This window comes from Staurois parvus, unplaced genomic scaffold (genome assembly GCF_062004578.1).
Source record: "Staurois parvus isolate SC_StPar_1 unplaced genomic scaffold, SC_StPar_1.0 ptg000114l, whole genome shotgun sequence".
NCBI lineage: Eukaryota > Metazoa > Chordata > Amphibia > Anura > Ranidae > Staurois > Staurois parvus.
Window position 1 is genome coordinate 5,991,548 of NW_028317910.1, and position 16,848 is coordinate 6,008,395.

At 41.6% G+C, this 16,848-nt stretch overlaps 1 protein-coding gene across 15 annotated transcripts in view; it reads left to right on the forward strand.

Annotated features, from left to right (window-relative positions):
- ERC1 (ELKS/RAB6-interacting/CAST family member 1) overlaps positions 1-16,848 on the forward strand; it is a 352,762-nt gene that overhangs the window by 47,233 nt on the left and 288,681 nt on the right. For all 15 annotated transcript variants that reach the window (XM_089671795.1, XM_089671801.1, XM_089671796.1 and 12 more), the window contains exon 2: positions 6,224-7,053. In XM_089671795.1, coding sequence (XP_089527921.1) covers positions 6,385-7,053 — 669 coding nt within the window. In that variant the 5' untranslated portion in view covers positions 6,224-6,384. The remainder of the gene's footprint in view (positions 1-6,223; positions 7,054-16,848) is intronic.

Here is a 16,848-nt window from a genome sequence, read left to right on the forward strand (position 1 = left end):
TTACCTTGGCAGTCAGTGGAAAATTGCCCATTGATACCCGGTTGAGAAAGGTTGCTCAGTATATAGACCCTTTCAGACTATACATTGTAATAATGTCCATTAAAGTGTGTTGTGTTAGGGCAACTTAAAGCGGTTCTAAAGGCACGGAACCACTTTAAGTTGCCGTAAGGAGGAGGTTCGGATGACTCTGTGCAATATCATTGCACAGAGCAGGTAAGTATAGCATGTTTGTTATTTTAGGGGGAAAATAACCTTTACAACCACTTTAAAGTATGAAGAAACAGACATTACCCTTTTATTTATGTATTTATTTTTAACCCAAAGCATACCACAGTGCACAGCATGTGCATTGTGTTTCTCTGCAGTTCAAGTGTGTTACCTGCTACTATAGTAGGTCAAGAGCAGCTCTCAGCCTTAATACAAACAGTGGGCTGGCTTCTGGGAAGAGTTATGCAAATATAGATTGTCCTGATGGGAGGATGTCAATCTGGAGGAATGGGTGTTTCTAGGCTGTATTTGCATGCAGACCAATGTATAAAAGGGTGGGCTAGGTACAGTCAGGCTAGGGAGGAAAGAGCTAGATGATGCTGGATTCTGCAGGCAGAAATTGGGGCTGGACAGGTTGCATCTGATTTGCTGCAGCTTCTGATACAAGCTGTGAGAATCTTTCAGTGAACAGTGAATTCAAAGTAAGTAAATATAGATGAGGAGCCTGTGCAACTGTGCAAGACTTTTCAAAAGGAAGCATTTTCAGTGCTTGAGAGGAGCCTGTGCAAGACTGAAAGGATGGCTGGAGTTAAGTCTCCTCAATGGGGGGACGACGACAAAAATCATAACTCTGCGGATGCCATCCAAAACTTAAAAATAAATGGATACATGTTAGGCTTTGAAGTTTTTTCACTTTTCAGTTTTGGGCACCAATTCACAAAGAACATTGGGGAACTGGAGAAAGTACAGAGAAGGGCAACCAAACTGATACGAGGCATGGAGGAGCTCAGCTATGAGGAAAGATTAGAGGAACTGAATTTATTCTCTCTTGGGAAGAGGAGATCAATGGGGGATATGATCACCATGTATAAATACATCAGTGGTTCATATAGTGAACTCGGTGTAGAGCTATTCACCCTGAGGTCATCACAGAGGACAAGGGGGCACTCTTTATGTCTGCAGGAAAAGAAATTTAATCTCCAAATACAGAAAGGTTTCTTCACAGTGAGAGCTGTGAAAATGTGGAATAGACTCCCTCAAGAGTTGGTTCTGGCCAGCTCAGTGGATTGCTTTAAAAAAAGGCCTGGATTGTTTCTTAGATACACAGAATATAACTGGATACTAACATTTATAGGTAAAGTTGATCCAGGGAAGATCCGATCGCCTCTCGGGGGATCAGGAAGGATTTTTTCCCCTGCACGAGCAAATTGGATCATGCTTTTCTGGATGTTTTTGCCTTCCTCTGGATCAATTTTGGGTATAGGATTATAACTTTTTTTTTCTTTGTGGTTGAACTAGATGGATGTTTGTCTTTTTTTCAGCCAGACTAACTATTTAACTATGTAACTTCCTGTTCTTGTTACACCCATACAAGAATGTGATGGAGGTGGTGATAGTCACTCATACAAGAAGGTACCAACAGTAAAGCTGGGTTCACATACTGCAGTCAGCGGACTGAAGGAAAAAAATTGACAGATCGCCGTGCTAACACAAGCTCTGTTGGTGCTGCGATTTCCACCACCGTGCTATTATAATCTGACCGACAGATTGTCAGATCCTGCTGTACCAGGCAATTTTGGATGATGTTTGACCCGTATATACAAGGCTTAATACAAACATGTCAGAAATTCTAATCACTCCCCACAATACTGAAAATGTTTGGGTTTTTTGTGTGTAATTGTTGGATGGATTTCCTGTCTTTTCCTGTCATGACAGGATGTGGAGGGACATCTCACCATAGGAACACAGAGGACAACTAAAGGACAACAAAACCCTGCAGAGGGTTTTCTCCGAAATTGGGCTTTGTTGACCAAGGCACCAACATTTTCTCTGACTTTGCAGATTAGGTAGTTTGCCTAAACACAGTAACTGAGGCAGGATATTGCTATTGAATTGGGCTAGGTTCACATCTGTGTAGCAGGAATTGCAGTGTAGCTCCCAGTGCAGGAGTGATTTCCAGTGCAATCTGTGACGGACGCGAGATCGCTGCCACCAATATGTGACGATCCCACGATCGCTGTCACCAGTATGTGACGACCGCGGCGTCAGACCCGAGCCCTTCTCACTAAACTCGTGACCGAAAGGACTAGCCAATCTAAAACCGTGATGTCACGTGCGTAACAATGCCTCACCCAGCTGCACCCTGTGCAACGATTTTCCAGCTAATTGGACCACAATCTATGTACCGGCAGCCTGAGCAATTGTTACTGAGTCAGGTTAATTATGCAATTAACCCTTCACACTGCCGCCACCTCCTTTTTGTACAGAGAAAGAGGAAACTTGGCTATACCAGCAATAACACTATAATGATTGAGATAATCATTTGCCTACCATGGTCACCGCAGGGCAGTTATACAGAGGGTTAAACAAACACAGTAGCGCTCTTTTAGAGGCAGGAATTCGTAAATTGCAATTAAGAGCTATAGAAACAGTTCAACACTTTCAAAAGGAAAGATTTATTACTGAAAGTCAAAAAGAGGTGCAATAAAAATATTTACAGAAAACAGATGCAACCAATATATATATATAAATATACAGAGAACAACAGCACAGCAAAGAGATAACAGAGAGAGGTTAAAGTACTTGCCAAAGTCCTGGGTTAGCAGATCAAGTTTCAGAGCGAAAGGGTATGGGTCTCCTCAGGTGGTATTGATGTTAAATGGGAGAATTCTTCAACTTCCCTCTCTTAGGCTTGACAGCCCATTTTGTAGCCCCCCAGCAATGCCTCATTTAGAGAGGGGTGGTCTGGGCGGATACCTCAACTAGAGACAAAATCTCTCATACTCATATTTTGGCTCATAACTTCCCATATGCATAAGTGACATTCCACCCGCGGGTAGATTATTATGCAGACACGTCTGAGGATTGATTAGAAATGAATTATGAAATTATACACTGAATGGTTCCCGAGATCTACTTTTCTGCTTTCCTATGTATTCGAGACATTTTGACCCATCAAATTGTTCGTCTCCTCTTAGCCAATCTGACGATATGTCTGGTTTTTATGTAAGTCTCTCATATTCCAAGATCTGAGACATAGGGGAAAAATGGATTTTGAAAAGTGTTTATCTGATTCGTGGTTTGGAATACCTTGAACTCCTGGGAAAGCTTGCTTTATTTTATACGAGGTGTTATATGGTACAGCTTGCCCAGACAGCCAGGCACCTAGCTCAAAAATGTTTTATAGCTCTGGGGTTCCCTGCTGTGCCCTAGCCTGCCTGTGACCCTTCCAACACACATATGTCCCTGTGGATTAACAAAGAGGAAATGGGGAAAAATGAGGAACAACATGGAGATTCTTAATAAAATGGAGGACTGCGTCAGTCTCTGGGTATATGCTTGTTACATACCCGGCGTGCCATTAGCACTAATTGCACCCACACACAGCACAGGTGTTTTTCTGTGCTGGTGGTTTCAGCTGCAGGAACAAATGCGTTCCCGCAGCGTAATCACACTCACAGATGTGAACCTAGCCTTAGGCTGGCCATACATTATGCAATTTTCTTTAGAAAATTGCTTTAGATTTACCAAAAACCAAATAATCTGAGGTCAAACCTAAACAACACTTTCAATTGTATCCAATTAGGCCGGCCCTTGCACTACATAGTTGAAAGTAAATCTAAAGGAAATTGGGCAGAAATTGGACAGAAAATTGTATAGTGTATGGCCAGCCTTAAGCTTGGTAATAAAGTTTGGAAACATTTTCACAGTACTTTAGCATTCGCTTACAAATGTACTTATTCTGTTATGGTTGTAACAATGTTTGAAGTATGACATCTTGACTTTACGGGAGGTGGGGTTTACCATGGAGTTACCCCTCAGCAAGCAACAATTTAACCTGTAGTAGAAAATGTCAGTTGGATTCTGATTGGCTGCTTTGGAGCATTCACTTTGGCTTGCACTATTTTTCTCCTCTCTTGTCCCCATTGTGTCGTCTCTTTAATTCAGCATCCTTTAAATGAGTTAATGCTCAGCGGTTGATGGTTGCCATGGGTTGCTATAGCAACTGCAGCATCCTGGAAATTTTCTGTTGGATTAACAAGGGCTGACAATATGCTTTCTCAGCTGAGAAGACTTTGAGCAACACAATCATTTTACTTCCTAAGCTAAAATCCCTGTATTAGAAGCAACTGACATTTCTGAAAACTGGAAGCTTATGAAATAGAAATTAAAAGCCATATGTTGGACTTATAACCTTACAGCTGACTGGAACGTAAGGCAAAAAAAACACCATCAGTAAATCTCTTTAACATATGCACATATTTCTATGTTTTGTCTTTTTAAAAAAAATGTTGCAAGTACATAGAAATACCTGTTAATCTGCCAGAAATCAAGTGAGCTCCCAACTTCCTCTAGTGAGTTGACAACACTGCATCTTCTATCCTGAAATCCCAAGCAGTGTTGTCAGCTCTGCCCAATTCTGGCGGGACTACAGTCCTCTCTCTTGTCATCTTCATAACATGGAGAGAGATGTTCTGTAGCCTAACTGTGCTTGTGATTTCGCTACTGCAGAGGCATTGTTATCAGCACACTGTTAGGAGCTCACTGAAATTCTAGCAGAATCACCAGGTACTTTTCTGTACTTACAGTATTTTTAAAGAGAAAACATTAAGAAATGCATACACATGGCATAGATGCACTCAGTAGTATTTTTATTTTTTAATTTTGCTCAGACATGAACTTCTTTTCACAACTGAAGTCTTGGTTGAGACTTTATAAACGATAGAGGGTCTGGGATTAAAAATCCAATTTCAGTCTTTGCAGATGACACCAAGCTGTGCAGTGGAATAACGTCCTTACAGGATGTCTTCAATTTACAAGCCGACCTCAATGCACTGTTTAATTGGGCAACTATGTGGCAAATGAGGTTTAATGTTGATAAATGTAAGGTTATGCACTTAGGGGCTAAGAATATGCATGCATCATACATACTAGGGGGGGTACAACTGGGGGAATCAATGGTGGAGAAGGATCTGGGAGTTCTGGTAGATCACAAGCTTAATAATGACATGCAATGCCAAGCTGCGGTTTCTAAAGCGAGCAAAATCCTCTCTTGAATTAAAAGAGGTATAGACTCCAGAGAGAGAGATATCATTACCCCTGTATAAATCATTAGTAAGACCTCATCTGGAATATGCAGTTCAGTTTTGGGCACCAATTCACAGAAATAACATCAGGGAATTTAAGAAAGTACAGAGAAGGGCAATCAAACTGATAAAAGGCATGGAGGAGCTCAGCTTTGAGGAAAGATTAGAGGAACTGAATTTATTCTTTCTTGAGAAGAGGAGATTAAGGGGGGATATGATCAACATGTATAAATACATCAGTGGTTCATACAGTGAACTCGGTGTAGAGCTATTCACCCTGAGGTCATCACAGAGGACAAGGGGGCACTCTTACGTCTGGGGGAAAAGAAATGTAATCTCCAAACACAGAAAGGTTTCTTCACAGTGAGAGCTGTGAAAATGTGGAATAGACTCCCTCAGGAGTTGGTTATGGCCAGTTCAGTGGATTGATTCAAAAAAGGCCTGGATTGTTTCTTAGATACACAGCATATAACTGGATACTAACATTTATAGGTAAAGTTGATCCAGGGAATATCAGGGGGATCAGGAAGGAATTTTTTCCCCTGCAGGAGCAAATTGGATCATGCTTTGCTGTTTTTTTTGCCTTCCTCTGGATCAACTGTAGGTATAGGATTATAACGTTTTTTTTTTTTCTTTGTGGTTGAACTAGATGGATGTTTGTCTTTTTTTCAGCCAGACTAACTATTTAACTATATAACTTCCTGTTCTTGTTACACCCATACAAGAATGTGATGATAGTCACTCATGCAAGAAGGTACCAACAGTAACTTCTTGCATATAACTTATAACTTTTTTTTTTCTATGGTTGAACTGGATGGACTTCTGTCTTTTTTCAGCCAGATTAACTATATAACTATGATTGCTTTAAAGTTCTCGTTGAAATGTTCACATTCTTTTAGGTTTAACTGTTCTCCTTGTTTTCTCCACAGGTCACAAAGTTTGTGCGTCTTTCAAAAATGGGAGATCCATCTAGGTCCATAACCTTCTGATCATCTTACACTAACTGCCAAAAAACCCTCTACATTTGAAACGGTGACCATTGCTCCTCCCAGATCTCAGAAGTTTACTGTTCCCATCATATCTCAGAACCATGTATGGAAGTTCTCGCTCCGTTGGAAAGCTGGAGTCAAGCAGCCAAAGCCCTGGACGCTCCCCACGGCTCCCCCGTTCACCACGTCTGGGCCATCGCCGTACTAATAGTACCGGTGGCAGCTCTGGTGGAGTCCCCGGTGGAGGCAGCGGTAAAACCTTGTCCATGGAAAACATCCAGTCTCTAAATGCGGCATATGCCACTGCCACTCCCATGTATCTCAGTGATCATGAAAATGTGGGCGGAGAAACCCCAAAAAGCACCATGACCCTGGGACGATCTGGGGGGAGGCTGCCCTATGGGGTGAGGATGACAGCCATGGGAAGCAGCCCAAACATTGCCACTAGCGGAGTATCCAGTGACGCCATTGCTTTTGGGGATCACCAGATTCCACCAGTCAGCATGGCGTCAACTGTTCCCCATTCTTTGCGTCAGGCCAGGGACAACACCATTATGGACCTTCAGGCCCAACTAAAAGAGGTCCTAAGGGAAAACGACCTTCTCCGAAAGGATGTGGAGGTGAAAGAGAGCAAGCTGAGCTCATCCATGAACAGCATCAAAACTTTTTGGAGTCCAGAACTAAAAAAAGAGCGGGCATTGCGGAAGGATGAGGTGTCCAAGATCTCCGTGTGGAAAGAACAGTATCGGGTGGTCCAGGAAGAGAATCAGGTTAGTTCCTCAGTTTTCCATCTCCCTGTAGTGTAGGGATCACAATATATTATGAGGGTATATTGGTGGTGGGAGTTTAGTTACTGAGAGTCCTTGTTTACCTATTTTACTGAGGATGTTACAGTGATGGTAAGTGTTAAGGGGATTTACTGCAGTGTTAATGACATCCACACGGAATGTGATACAGCTTTTTTGAAAAGTGTTTAAAGTGTTTGCACATGCCCTCCTTTCACTGTAGGGCTTCTCCACACTCTTTGTTGAGCTTCTCTGTGTACCACCACACATGCTTTCTATGTGCCCTGTTCACACCATACAATTGTTTTCTTTGTACCCCTCTTCGCAAGTGCAGTCGTGTGCAGAAAAATTTAGCTCAATGGACAGATTGTGAGCAGAAGAGTGATTTTCTTCCATACACAGTGTCCTATCCATTTATTCTTTTTCTTTTTCTCTCCCTCTCTCTTTCTCTTGCCAGCCTTTTTTTCTATTTCTTCCACTCTTTTTTTTTTTTTTCTCTCTTCAATTTTTGTCTTTTACCTCTCAATTGCTTTCTTTTTATCTCCATACAATTACTCTGTCTCTCTTTCTCTGTCCACTTTTTTGATGTTATTTTGCTGTGTAGAACGCACCTTTTCAAAAGCATCAAAATTATTCCCCTTTAAATTCTCTGTAACTTTTAACATCGTTGCACTGCTCTTGTGCTGCGTTTTTGAAAAGTCCTGCATGCTGCATCTCTGGTCTTTTCAAAAGTGCATCAAAAATTCCTCTTCCATTTTAGGTCAACAGAAACGCACCAAGGGTGTGTTTTTGGGGTCACATGACACCCGGTGGCTTTGTATACAATCACCTCCAGCTCCTCTCTTCTCAGTCTCTTTTTGTGGAGGAGTCAGACCAGCCGCCCCTGTCTCCTATTTTCAAATTCCCACAGCTGTCTGAGCTGAGAGAGTTCTCAGCTGTCCCACCCAGTCTTGCCCTGCTTGGCCACTCCATGTGTGGCTGGCTGGACTGACACCTGCACATGAAGAGACTGAACAGAGTGGAGCTGGGGGTTACCATCATAGAGGTACAGGGGGCATTGTATGTGTAGCTATCCACTGGTTGTTTAGAACATCGTCAGGTGCTGGCTCCTAACAAATGACCAGCAGCAAAATTATTGTAAATATGCATATGCATTGTAATAAGTCTTAACACATAGCATTTAAAAATGCGATGTGCGTTTTTGAAAACTCATATTGCATTTGTAAAGTGCACCATTGTGAAAGTGGCCTTTGTTTTTTTTCTTTCCTCTCTTGTTCCTGTGCTCTCTTGCAGTTTCTTGTTTCATTGCGCTTTCTAGTTTTTTATTGCTCTTTCTCTCTCTATCTTGCTCTTTCTCCCTCTCCCTTGTCCTCTTTCTTGCTCTCTTGCTCTCTGGCTCCCTCTCCACATGTTGTCTTTCTGCTCTCTTTCTCTTTCCTTCTGATGTCTCCCATTTCAAACTAATTCCTAAGCATTGTATCTCAAATTTCTATGTCTATCCCTGTTCCTACTTGCTGACTTGTCTCTTCTTCTCTCCCCTATATTTATAATTCTGTAATGTCACCACTCCCACTTCAGAGGTTTGCAAATTCTATTCCCGTTTTCTTTTTTTTTTTCTTGGAAGCTTTTTTGGATTCTTTTGAACTGATCAATGTTTTGGCTGCTCTAGAAAATGGTCCCATGGCCGATGTGTAATCTCTCAGTAACCTGGCACATTCTGCAAGTTGTTGGGAGCAGTGTGACAAATGCTTTAAAGCCTAAATACACCTCTTTCTTCTTGTGTTTATCTGATTGTGAATAGATCTCTAGTTTTCACAATTCTGTCCCAACCAGACAAAAAACACGAAGAAATAGGCCCCCAACTGTTACAATCTTGGCAAACTAACGACACCAGAAATCTCAAGAGACATTGTCGTGCTCTTGAACAACTGTTTAAAACCAAATCCCTGCAGGACTTCACCCTATGTAAGTCTGTCCTCCTAAAATACAATTCCTATCTCCATGCTGCCAAACAAACCTACTTCATCTCTCTTATTAATACCTTTGTCAACCAGTCCTCATCGGCTCTTTGCTACCTTTAACTCTCTGCTTTGTCCTCCACCCCCTTTACTCATGAACTCACTCCCTGCCCAAGAGATTGCCAATCACTTCAAAGACAAGATTGATGCAATACGTGAAGACACATCCACTATACAGATATCTTCCCCATTTAATACAGTATACCTTGTCTAACAGCACAGTCAACACTTTCCTTTTTTGAACAGGCTACTACTGAAGAGGTTACCAAACCTCTTGCCCACCTAATCCTGTTCTCTCGCAACTACTACAGTCACCCTCTTCTTCTATCCTATGCTCTCTCACTCACATCTTCAATTTCTCCCTATCTACTGGCACCTTTCCCTCCCCCCTAAAGCATGCACAGATCACTCCCATACTTAAAAGCACTCACTGGACATCACCAACCTGAACAATGTAAGACCCAGCTCGCTGTTCCCATTCACCTCTAAACTTAGAACACTTAGTCAACAACTGTCTTAGCTCCTACCTCACTGAAAATAACCTTCCTGACCCCTTATAGTCTGTCTTTCTCTCGCAGCATTTCACAGAAACTGCCCTACTAAAACTCTCTAATGATTTACTAACTGCTAAAACCACTACTCCATACTCTTAATACTAGACCTCTCTGCAGCCTCTGATACTGTTGACCAACCACTCCTTCTCAATAAGCTCCATTGCCTTGGCCTCCAACATTCTACTCTATCCTGGTTCTTTTGAGTTAAGAAACCTTTGGGAATACCAGCTTATAGTTGTATATAATTTCCTCTGAGTTAGCATCCTCAATTTGCCCCAGGTCATGTTCCCATTTGATTTTGACACAGTAGGCCAGTTTGGTCGCAGAAGGGGTCAACAATGTGGTATAGAGGGCAGAGATCAATTTAACAGGGTTTGAGCCAATTTTTATGTCCAACAAAGGTAATGAATCAATGGATGGGGGCGAGTCCAGAAACTAAGCCCTCATCGCATGTCGAAGCTGTAAATAGCGGGACAGCATGCAGTGTTAATGGGAATGAAGAATTCAGTCTGCATGTCTGCAAAGGTTTTTATTCCTGAGGCATTGAATAACTGGCGTAAATAAAGAACCCCACTGGATGCCCACAAAAAAGGGTCTTGTATTTGGAGAAATTCAGGTAGAGCATAATTAAACCTTAATGAGGTATGGGTATGAAATGGGGAGCTACCATGCCTGGTAGGGGCTAGTTTCCAGATACGTTGATGGTGAAATAAGATGCTAGAGTGAGTAAGCTGAGAACCAAAACCCTTTGCACCCCAGAAAGAAGATTGCATGGGTGCATGGGCTGGGTGCAGTGGTTGACCACAGACTAAATTTTGGTACCTCCCCGAATCTGTTTTGTCAAAATAATAGAGGGGAGATAACTGAGCTGCTATGTAATACAAATTAAAATCTGGCAAGGCAGCTCTGCCCAAGGAAACTGGGGTTTTCAACGTCAACCATTGTAATTTACAGTGTGGAAATTAATTATTTGATCCTGTGCAGATTTTGTAAGATTGCCCACTTAAAAAGAGATGAAGGGTCTATAATTTTTATCACAGGTGTACTTTAAATGATAGAGAAAGAATATCAACCAAAAATGCACAAAAAAGCACATGATACAAATGTTATAAATTGAGTTGCAGTTCAGTGAGTAAAATACAATTGTGTCCCCTGCTAACCAATAATAATTCTGGTTCCCACAGACTGGCTATGTGCTCATGTGGTACACAGATTAGTCCTGTCACTTTAACAAGCTGCACCTAACGACAACTTGTTATGTGTATAAAAGACACCTGTCCACAGAATCTCTTCCTTCCTTTCAAACCTCACCATCACCATGGGCAAGACCAAAGAACTGTCAAAGGACATCAGGGACAAGATTGTAGACCTGCACAAGACTGGAATGAGCTAAGAGACCATCAGCAAGAAGCTTGGTGAGAAAGAAACAACTGTTGGAGCGATTATTCGCAAATTGAAGAAATACAAAATAACCATCAATCGCCCTCAGTCTGGAGCTCCATGCAAGATTTCACCTCATGGGGTAAGGATGATCGTGAAAAAAGTGAGGGATCAGCCTAAAAGGAGCTTGTGAATGATCTCAAGGCAGTTGGGACCACAGTCACCAAACAAACCATTGGTAACGCAATACGCCGCCATGGATTGAAATCGTGCAGCGCCTGCAAGGTCCACCTCCTCAAGAAGGCACATGTATAGGCCCATCTGAAGTTTGTCAGTGAACATCTGAATGATTCACAGAAAGATTGATAGAAAGTGCTGTAGCCAGATGAGACCAAAATTGAGCTCTTTGGTGTGAACTCAACTCGCTGTGTTTGGAGGAAGAAATATGCTGACTATGACCTTAAGAACACCATCCCTACAGTCAAGCACAAAGGTCGAAACATAATGTTTCTCTGTTAAAGGTACAGGCTGACTTTGCTGCATTGAGGGGCCAATTTACAGGGCCATGTATTGTAAAATCTTGGATGAGAACTTTCTTCCCTCATCCAGAATACTAAAGACGAGTCCTGGATGAGTCTACTAGCATGACAATGAACCAAAACATACCACCAAGGCAACAAAGGAGTGGCTCAAGAAAAAGGACATTAAGGTCCTGGAGTAGCCTAGCCAGTCTCCAGACCTTGGTCCTATAGAAAATTTATGGAGGGAGCTGAAACTTCGAGCTGCCAAGCAACAGCCAAAAAACCTTAAAGATTTAAAGAAAATCTGTAAAGAAGAATGGACCAAAATCCCTCCTGAGATGTGTGCAAACCTGGTAACCAACTACAAGAAATGTCTTACCTCTGCTTGCCAACAGGGGTTTCTCCACCAAGTACTAAGTCATGTTTTGCTTGGGGATCAAATACTTATTTTACTCACTGAACTGCAACTCAATTTATAACATTTGTGTCATGTGCTTTTTCTGGATTTTTGGTTGATTTTCTGTCTCTATCATTTAAAATACACCTACCATTAAAATTATAGACCCTTCATTTCTTTGTGGGCAAACTTAAAAAATCTCCAGGGGATCAAATAATTATTTTCCCCACTGTATGTCTACCAGTACTCCATACAAAAGTGTTCAGTATAGAATCAATAGTCTTGAAGATTTTAAGAGGTAGATACATGGAAGAATGCCAGAAAATGTTTAATATTTTAGGTAATAGAACCATTTTAACCAAATAAATCCTCCCCATAACACCCAGTGGTAGTCTCGCCCATACTTGGGTTTTTGTTTGAGTAATCTGAACAGGGGCTCAATATTTAGAGGGATGTAATCCTGAATGTATCGGGAGACTTGCACCCCCAGATAACTGATTGAGGAAACTCTAGTAAGGGGTAAGCTGGCCTGTTCCATTGATGGTGGACAGTGATCGAGGGGAAGAATTTGAGATTTATCCCAGTTAATACGTAGGCCAGAGTGGGCTCGTAGTTGGTCGATTTGTGCTTAATGCGGATGCAATGAAATGCCTGGATCCTCCAAATATAATATTTTGTCATCAGCGTACATTCCCACCATTTCACCAGGTGACCAGAGCCAAGGGCTTGTTTCCTGTCATGAGACTTGAGGGAAATAGCCAGGGGTTCTGCCATTGTGGCATATAATAGCGGAGAAAGTGGGCAGCCTTGGCGGGTATCTTGACTCAGGGAGAAGGAATCGGACCCCCAACCATTGACAGAAACCTAGGCTACTGTGGACTGGTATACCAATGCCTGATGGTAATGGCCGTGTTTTTGCCAGGCATAAAGTCTGTCTGATCAGAGTGATCAGGGTAATCTACTCACAAACACATGACATACATTGGCATATAGGATGCAGACAAGACTGCCTCCGGGTCTACAGCACTCAACCAGTGGTATGGGATGTCTCCGTAGTGTCCTAAGGCTTACGCGTTTTGTGGGTCGGACCCCCATCTTCAGAGCCAAAGTATTTCAAATAAATTGTTATTTTGGTGATACGCTAGCTTGATGCGTCCTCTTCTTTTGTTGCTGATTTCAGAAACCAGGAACTAGCTAAGGAAATGTAATAAAAAAAAGTTTAAAACAAGTAACTATGTACTTTCATATCTATTTACTAATACTATCAAAATAGGGTTTAAATATAGTCAAAAATGTTGATTGAAAGAATGAAGTTCCACTTGAACCCAGGTTCACATTGATGCAGTGTGGAATTTGCACTGGTTTCTGCACCACATCATAATCGCACCCTGTTCATAAGAACCACTGAGGGTGTGTATTTTAAGTTAACAACAACAGAAAATCAGTTCGCAAAATGCGGGGTGATGTGCAGAATCCCATGTCATCCAATTCAGGTGCAGAGAAAAAAAGTATCCTTCACTTTTTTGGTGCAGATGCATTTCGATTTGAGCCATACAAAATGTATGGCTAAAATTGAACCACACAGAAATCGCATGTGATTTGCACAGGAATGCGGTGTGGTTCCTATGTGAATCACATGCAATGTGCCGCACCGCATCAGTGTGAACCCGAGCTTAAACCCGAGAACTATACACCAGGAGGAAGGGGATTAGGTCAGATGTTCCCCAACAGCCAGAAGTCCTGGGTATTTTCAAAGGCTTTTTCAGACCAGATTACCAGCTTTGGAGCACAACTTCGATATTTGCAGGAGAAAATAACCCACAGCTAGGGTTCCTTTTAATGCACGAGGACCTGTCTGGTTTGGTACATGTCTTCTTCAAGAATGAAGATAATGCCGCGTCTTCATATTGGCCCAGTATACTTTGCAAATTGATGTCATTGGTGTAGTTGGTAATTAATGTTTGTAAATGTTCTGATAGAAATAATGTAAAGAAGATATACCGTAATCCATCAGTTGATAAATTTAAAAGAAAAAAAATAATGTGAAATAAGGTTCACAAACGAAAAGAAAAACTTTTAACTTTAAAGGAGTACATTGGTAATGTTCGTGCTTGCTTAGTGCTGCATATCTGTATAGGTTTGGGCTATGTAAGTTCATTAGAACCTCAGTAACTGTTTTGTGTTTTAATCAACCAATACAGTGTGGTAACATTAAACTAATTTTACAGCGTATTGGGGCGCGGACTGCTGAGTGGTAGGCAGTAGATGGATCGTTGCGCATGTAGGCCAGGAGGTGACCTCAGTTTGAGTAGTAAGTACATAATTTACAGGATTCTGAGGAACATATTATTTATTAATGAGGAGGTCACTTCAGGATACTTGGGCTGTCACTAGATTGGAGAATCGTCTTGGTAAGTTTGTAGCTTGTAAAATGTGCCTTTGAATTTAATGCATTTGTAAACACAGGGGTGCGGCAATTTAAAAGACAAAAAAAAACAAAACTATTTGACTAAATCAAGGTCCCAATCTACTTGTCCATCATGACAATCTACTTGTCCTGATAAACAAAAAATTATTTTAACCAAAACGTTATTTAAATATGAGATGCTTTTAGGAATGTCTGGGGCTTTTAAAAACAAAAAAGGGCTTTATGGCAATTTAAACTTTTAACATTGCGCTGGGTGCTAGCAGGTAGGGAGAGACTTGCAGTGTAATGAACACCGACTGGGTGCTCATCCTTTAAGGTAAGTATTGGGTTATTTTAATACTCAGCAGAAGCACATCTGCTCAGCGAGTAAATAAGGCTCTGGTCTCAATGAGAAAAAAAACTTTATTCCTTCAGGTTACCCTCACACATAGAAGCACTTGAGTCCTCAGTACTAGCATCTGCTGTGAAGCCAGATCAAGCCCCGGTGTCTGCTCCGTTAGGCCCTCTTTGTTTTGGGATTGCATCAGAATTGCTACATTGAAGTCAATGGGAGGTGTTTTTTCATTGAAGTCTATGGAAGACATTTTTGCATTGAAGTCAGCGGGAGACGTTTTTGCAATGAAGTCAATGGGATGCAATTTTGCATTGAAGTCAATGGGAGCTGATTTTGGTTTGTAGTCAGTGGGAGGCATTTTTGCATTGAAGTCACCGTATCAGTTAGTAAAATGATAAAAAAAAACCCACCAAATTTGAACCATCATTTACCAATTCAGATTTGAAAATGAAATGGAGAAACTGGTTAGTAGAAGCTATTAAGGTCGTTTTTTTTTTTAGGAAAGTCATTAGTGACTTGTTAAACTCAAAGGGCATAATTTATAAGATACTATGAATTTAAAGCTGAACTCCAGGCAGATGTAGGAGGAACAAATTATCACAGCTCTGTATTCAATAAGTGTATTTTTTTAATTGCAAACAGTATAATTAACTGTACAGCAGACCTCAGGTTGGGAGAGGAAGAAACAGCAAAAGGTGTCAGTCAGTTATGCTGCAGTGCTCATGTGCTAACAAAGAGCATGCTGATAGAAGGTGAGAACTGAGTGACAGGTGAGCTCATTAATCTACTGCACAGGTGTCAAATTGGCAGCCCTCCAGCTGTTGCCAAACTACAAGTCCCATGAGGCATTGCAAGATTGACAGTTACAAGCATGACTCCCAAAGGCAGAGGCATGATGGAACTTGTAGTTTCGCAACAGCTGTAGGGCTGCCAGTTTGACACCCCTTGTGTACTGCTTTCCTTTTCACTGTCAGATCACAGGCTGAAAGAGGGACAAGGTCTCCTGCCAGACAGGTCTGTGTTGTATGGAAGAACTGTGAAAAAAACCTCAATGGACAGAATTAGGAATCCTTTGGATGTTAAAACAGCTCCTATACATGTATCTGTATTTTCAGCTGCTTACCTGATGTTCAGCTTTAAAGAAAATTGGTCATGAGGGAAATGGATGCCACGGCTGTCTTTCTTTGCAACATTCCAATTTCCTGGGTGTTTTTCTGACCCTCTTGATTCAACATTTTCTGGACTACTAAACTGGAGCAATTATGCAGATCAGGAAAGTCATAGAGAAGTCAGGAGTCCTTATCTGCTTACTTATTGCAGATCAGTGATTCAAAGTATTAAAGCCAGAAATCCGCATATCAGACAGGCAACTGGCATTTTTGAAAGATGCCAGCCTCCATGTTTCTCTGATGACAAGTTTTTATTGATGGTGGACTTTTACAGTTGATATGCTATTTGGGCATAGCTTTGTAATATAACAGCATCAGTAGGGAAAGTAGGAGGCCTCATGCACATTGGACGTTTTTACAGCTGCTCCTAAGGGCGGCTGGTGTATGTTTTCCTGCCTCTAAACTCCCCTGTATGTTAGCCTGTGTCCATGCACACATAGGCTTTTAGCAGCGTTTAGTGCCAGGGTCTTTTAGAGTCAGGAAAAAAAACCTACTGCCAGTGTGTTCAGGAGCAGCACAGTTTTGGCATAAAAAAATGCTTGACGCTGCTAAACGCACCTAAACGCTAGGTGCATTTAGCGCTTGAGCATTAATTCATATTTTATTTATATATTTTTTAAGGAACTTATATAACGCCATCAATTTACGCAGCACTTTACATATATATATTGTACATTCACATCAGTCCCTAACCCCCAAGGGGTGTACAATCTAAGGTCTCTAACACATTCATACATACATATACTAGGGCCAGTTTAGACAGGATCCAATGAACCTTCCAGCATGTCTTTGGAGTGTGGGAGCAAACCGGAGTACCCGAAGGAAACCCATGCAGGCACAGGGAGAACATGCAAACTCCAGGCAGGTGGTGCTGTGGTTGGGATTCAAACCAACAACCCTAGTACTGCCAGGTGGAAGTGCTAACCATTTAGCCACTGTGCTGCCCGACATATAAATGTCCAGAAAAAAAATATTTATT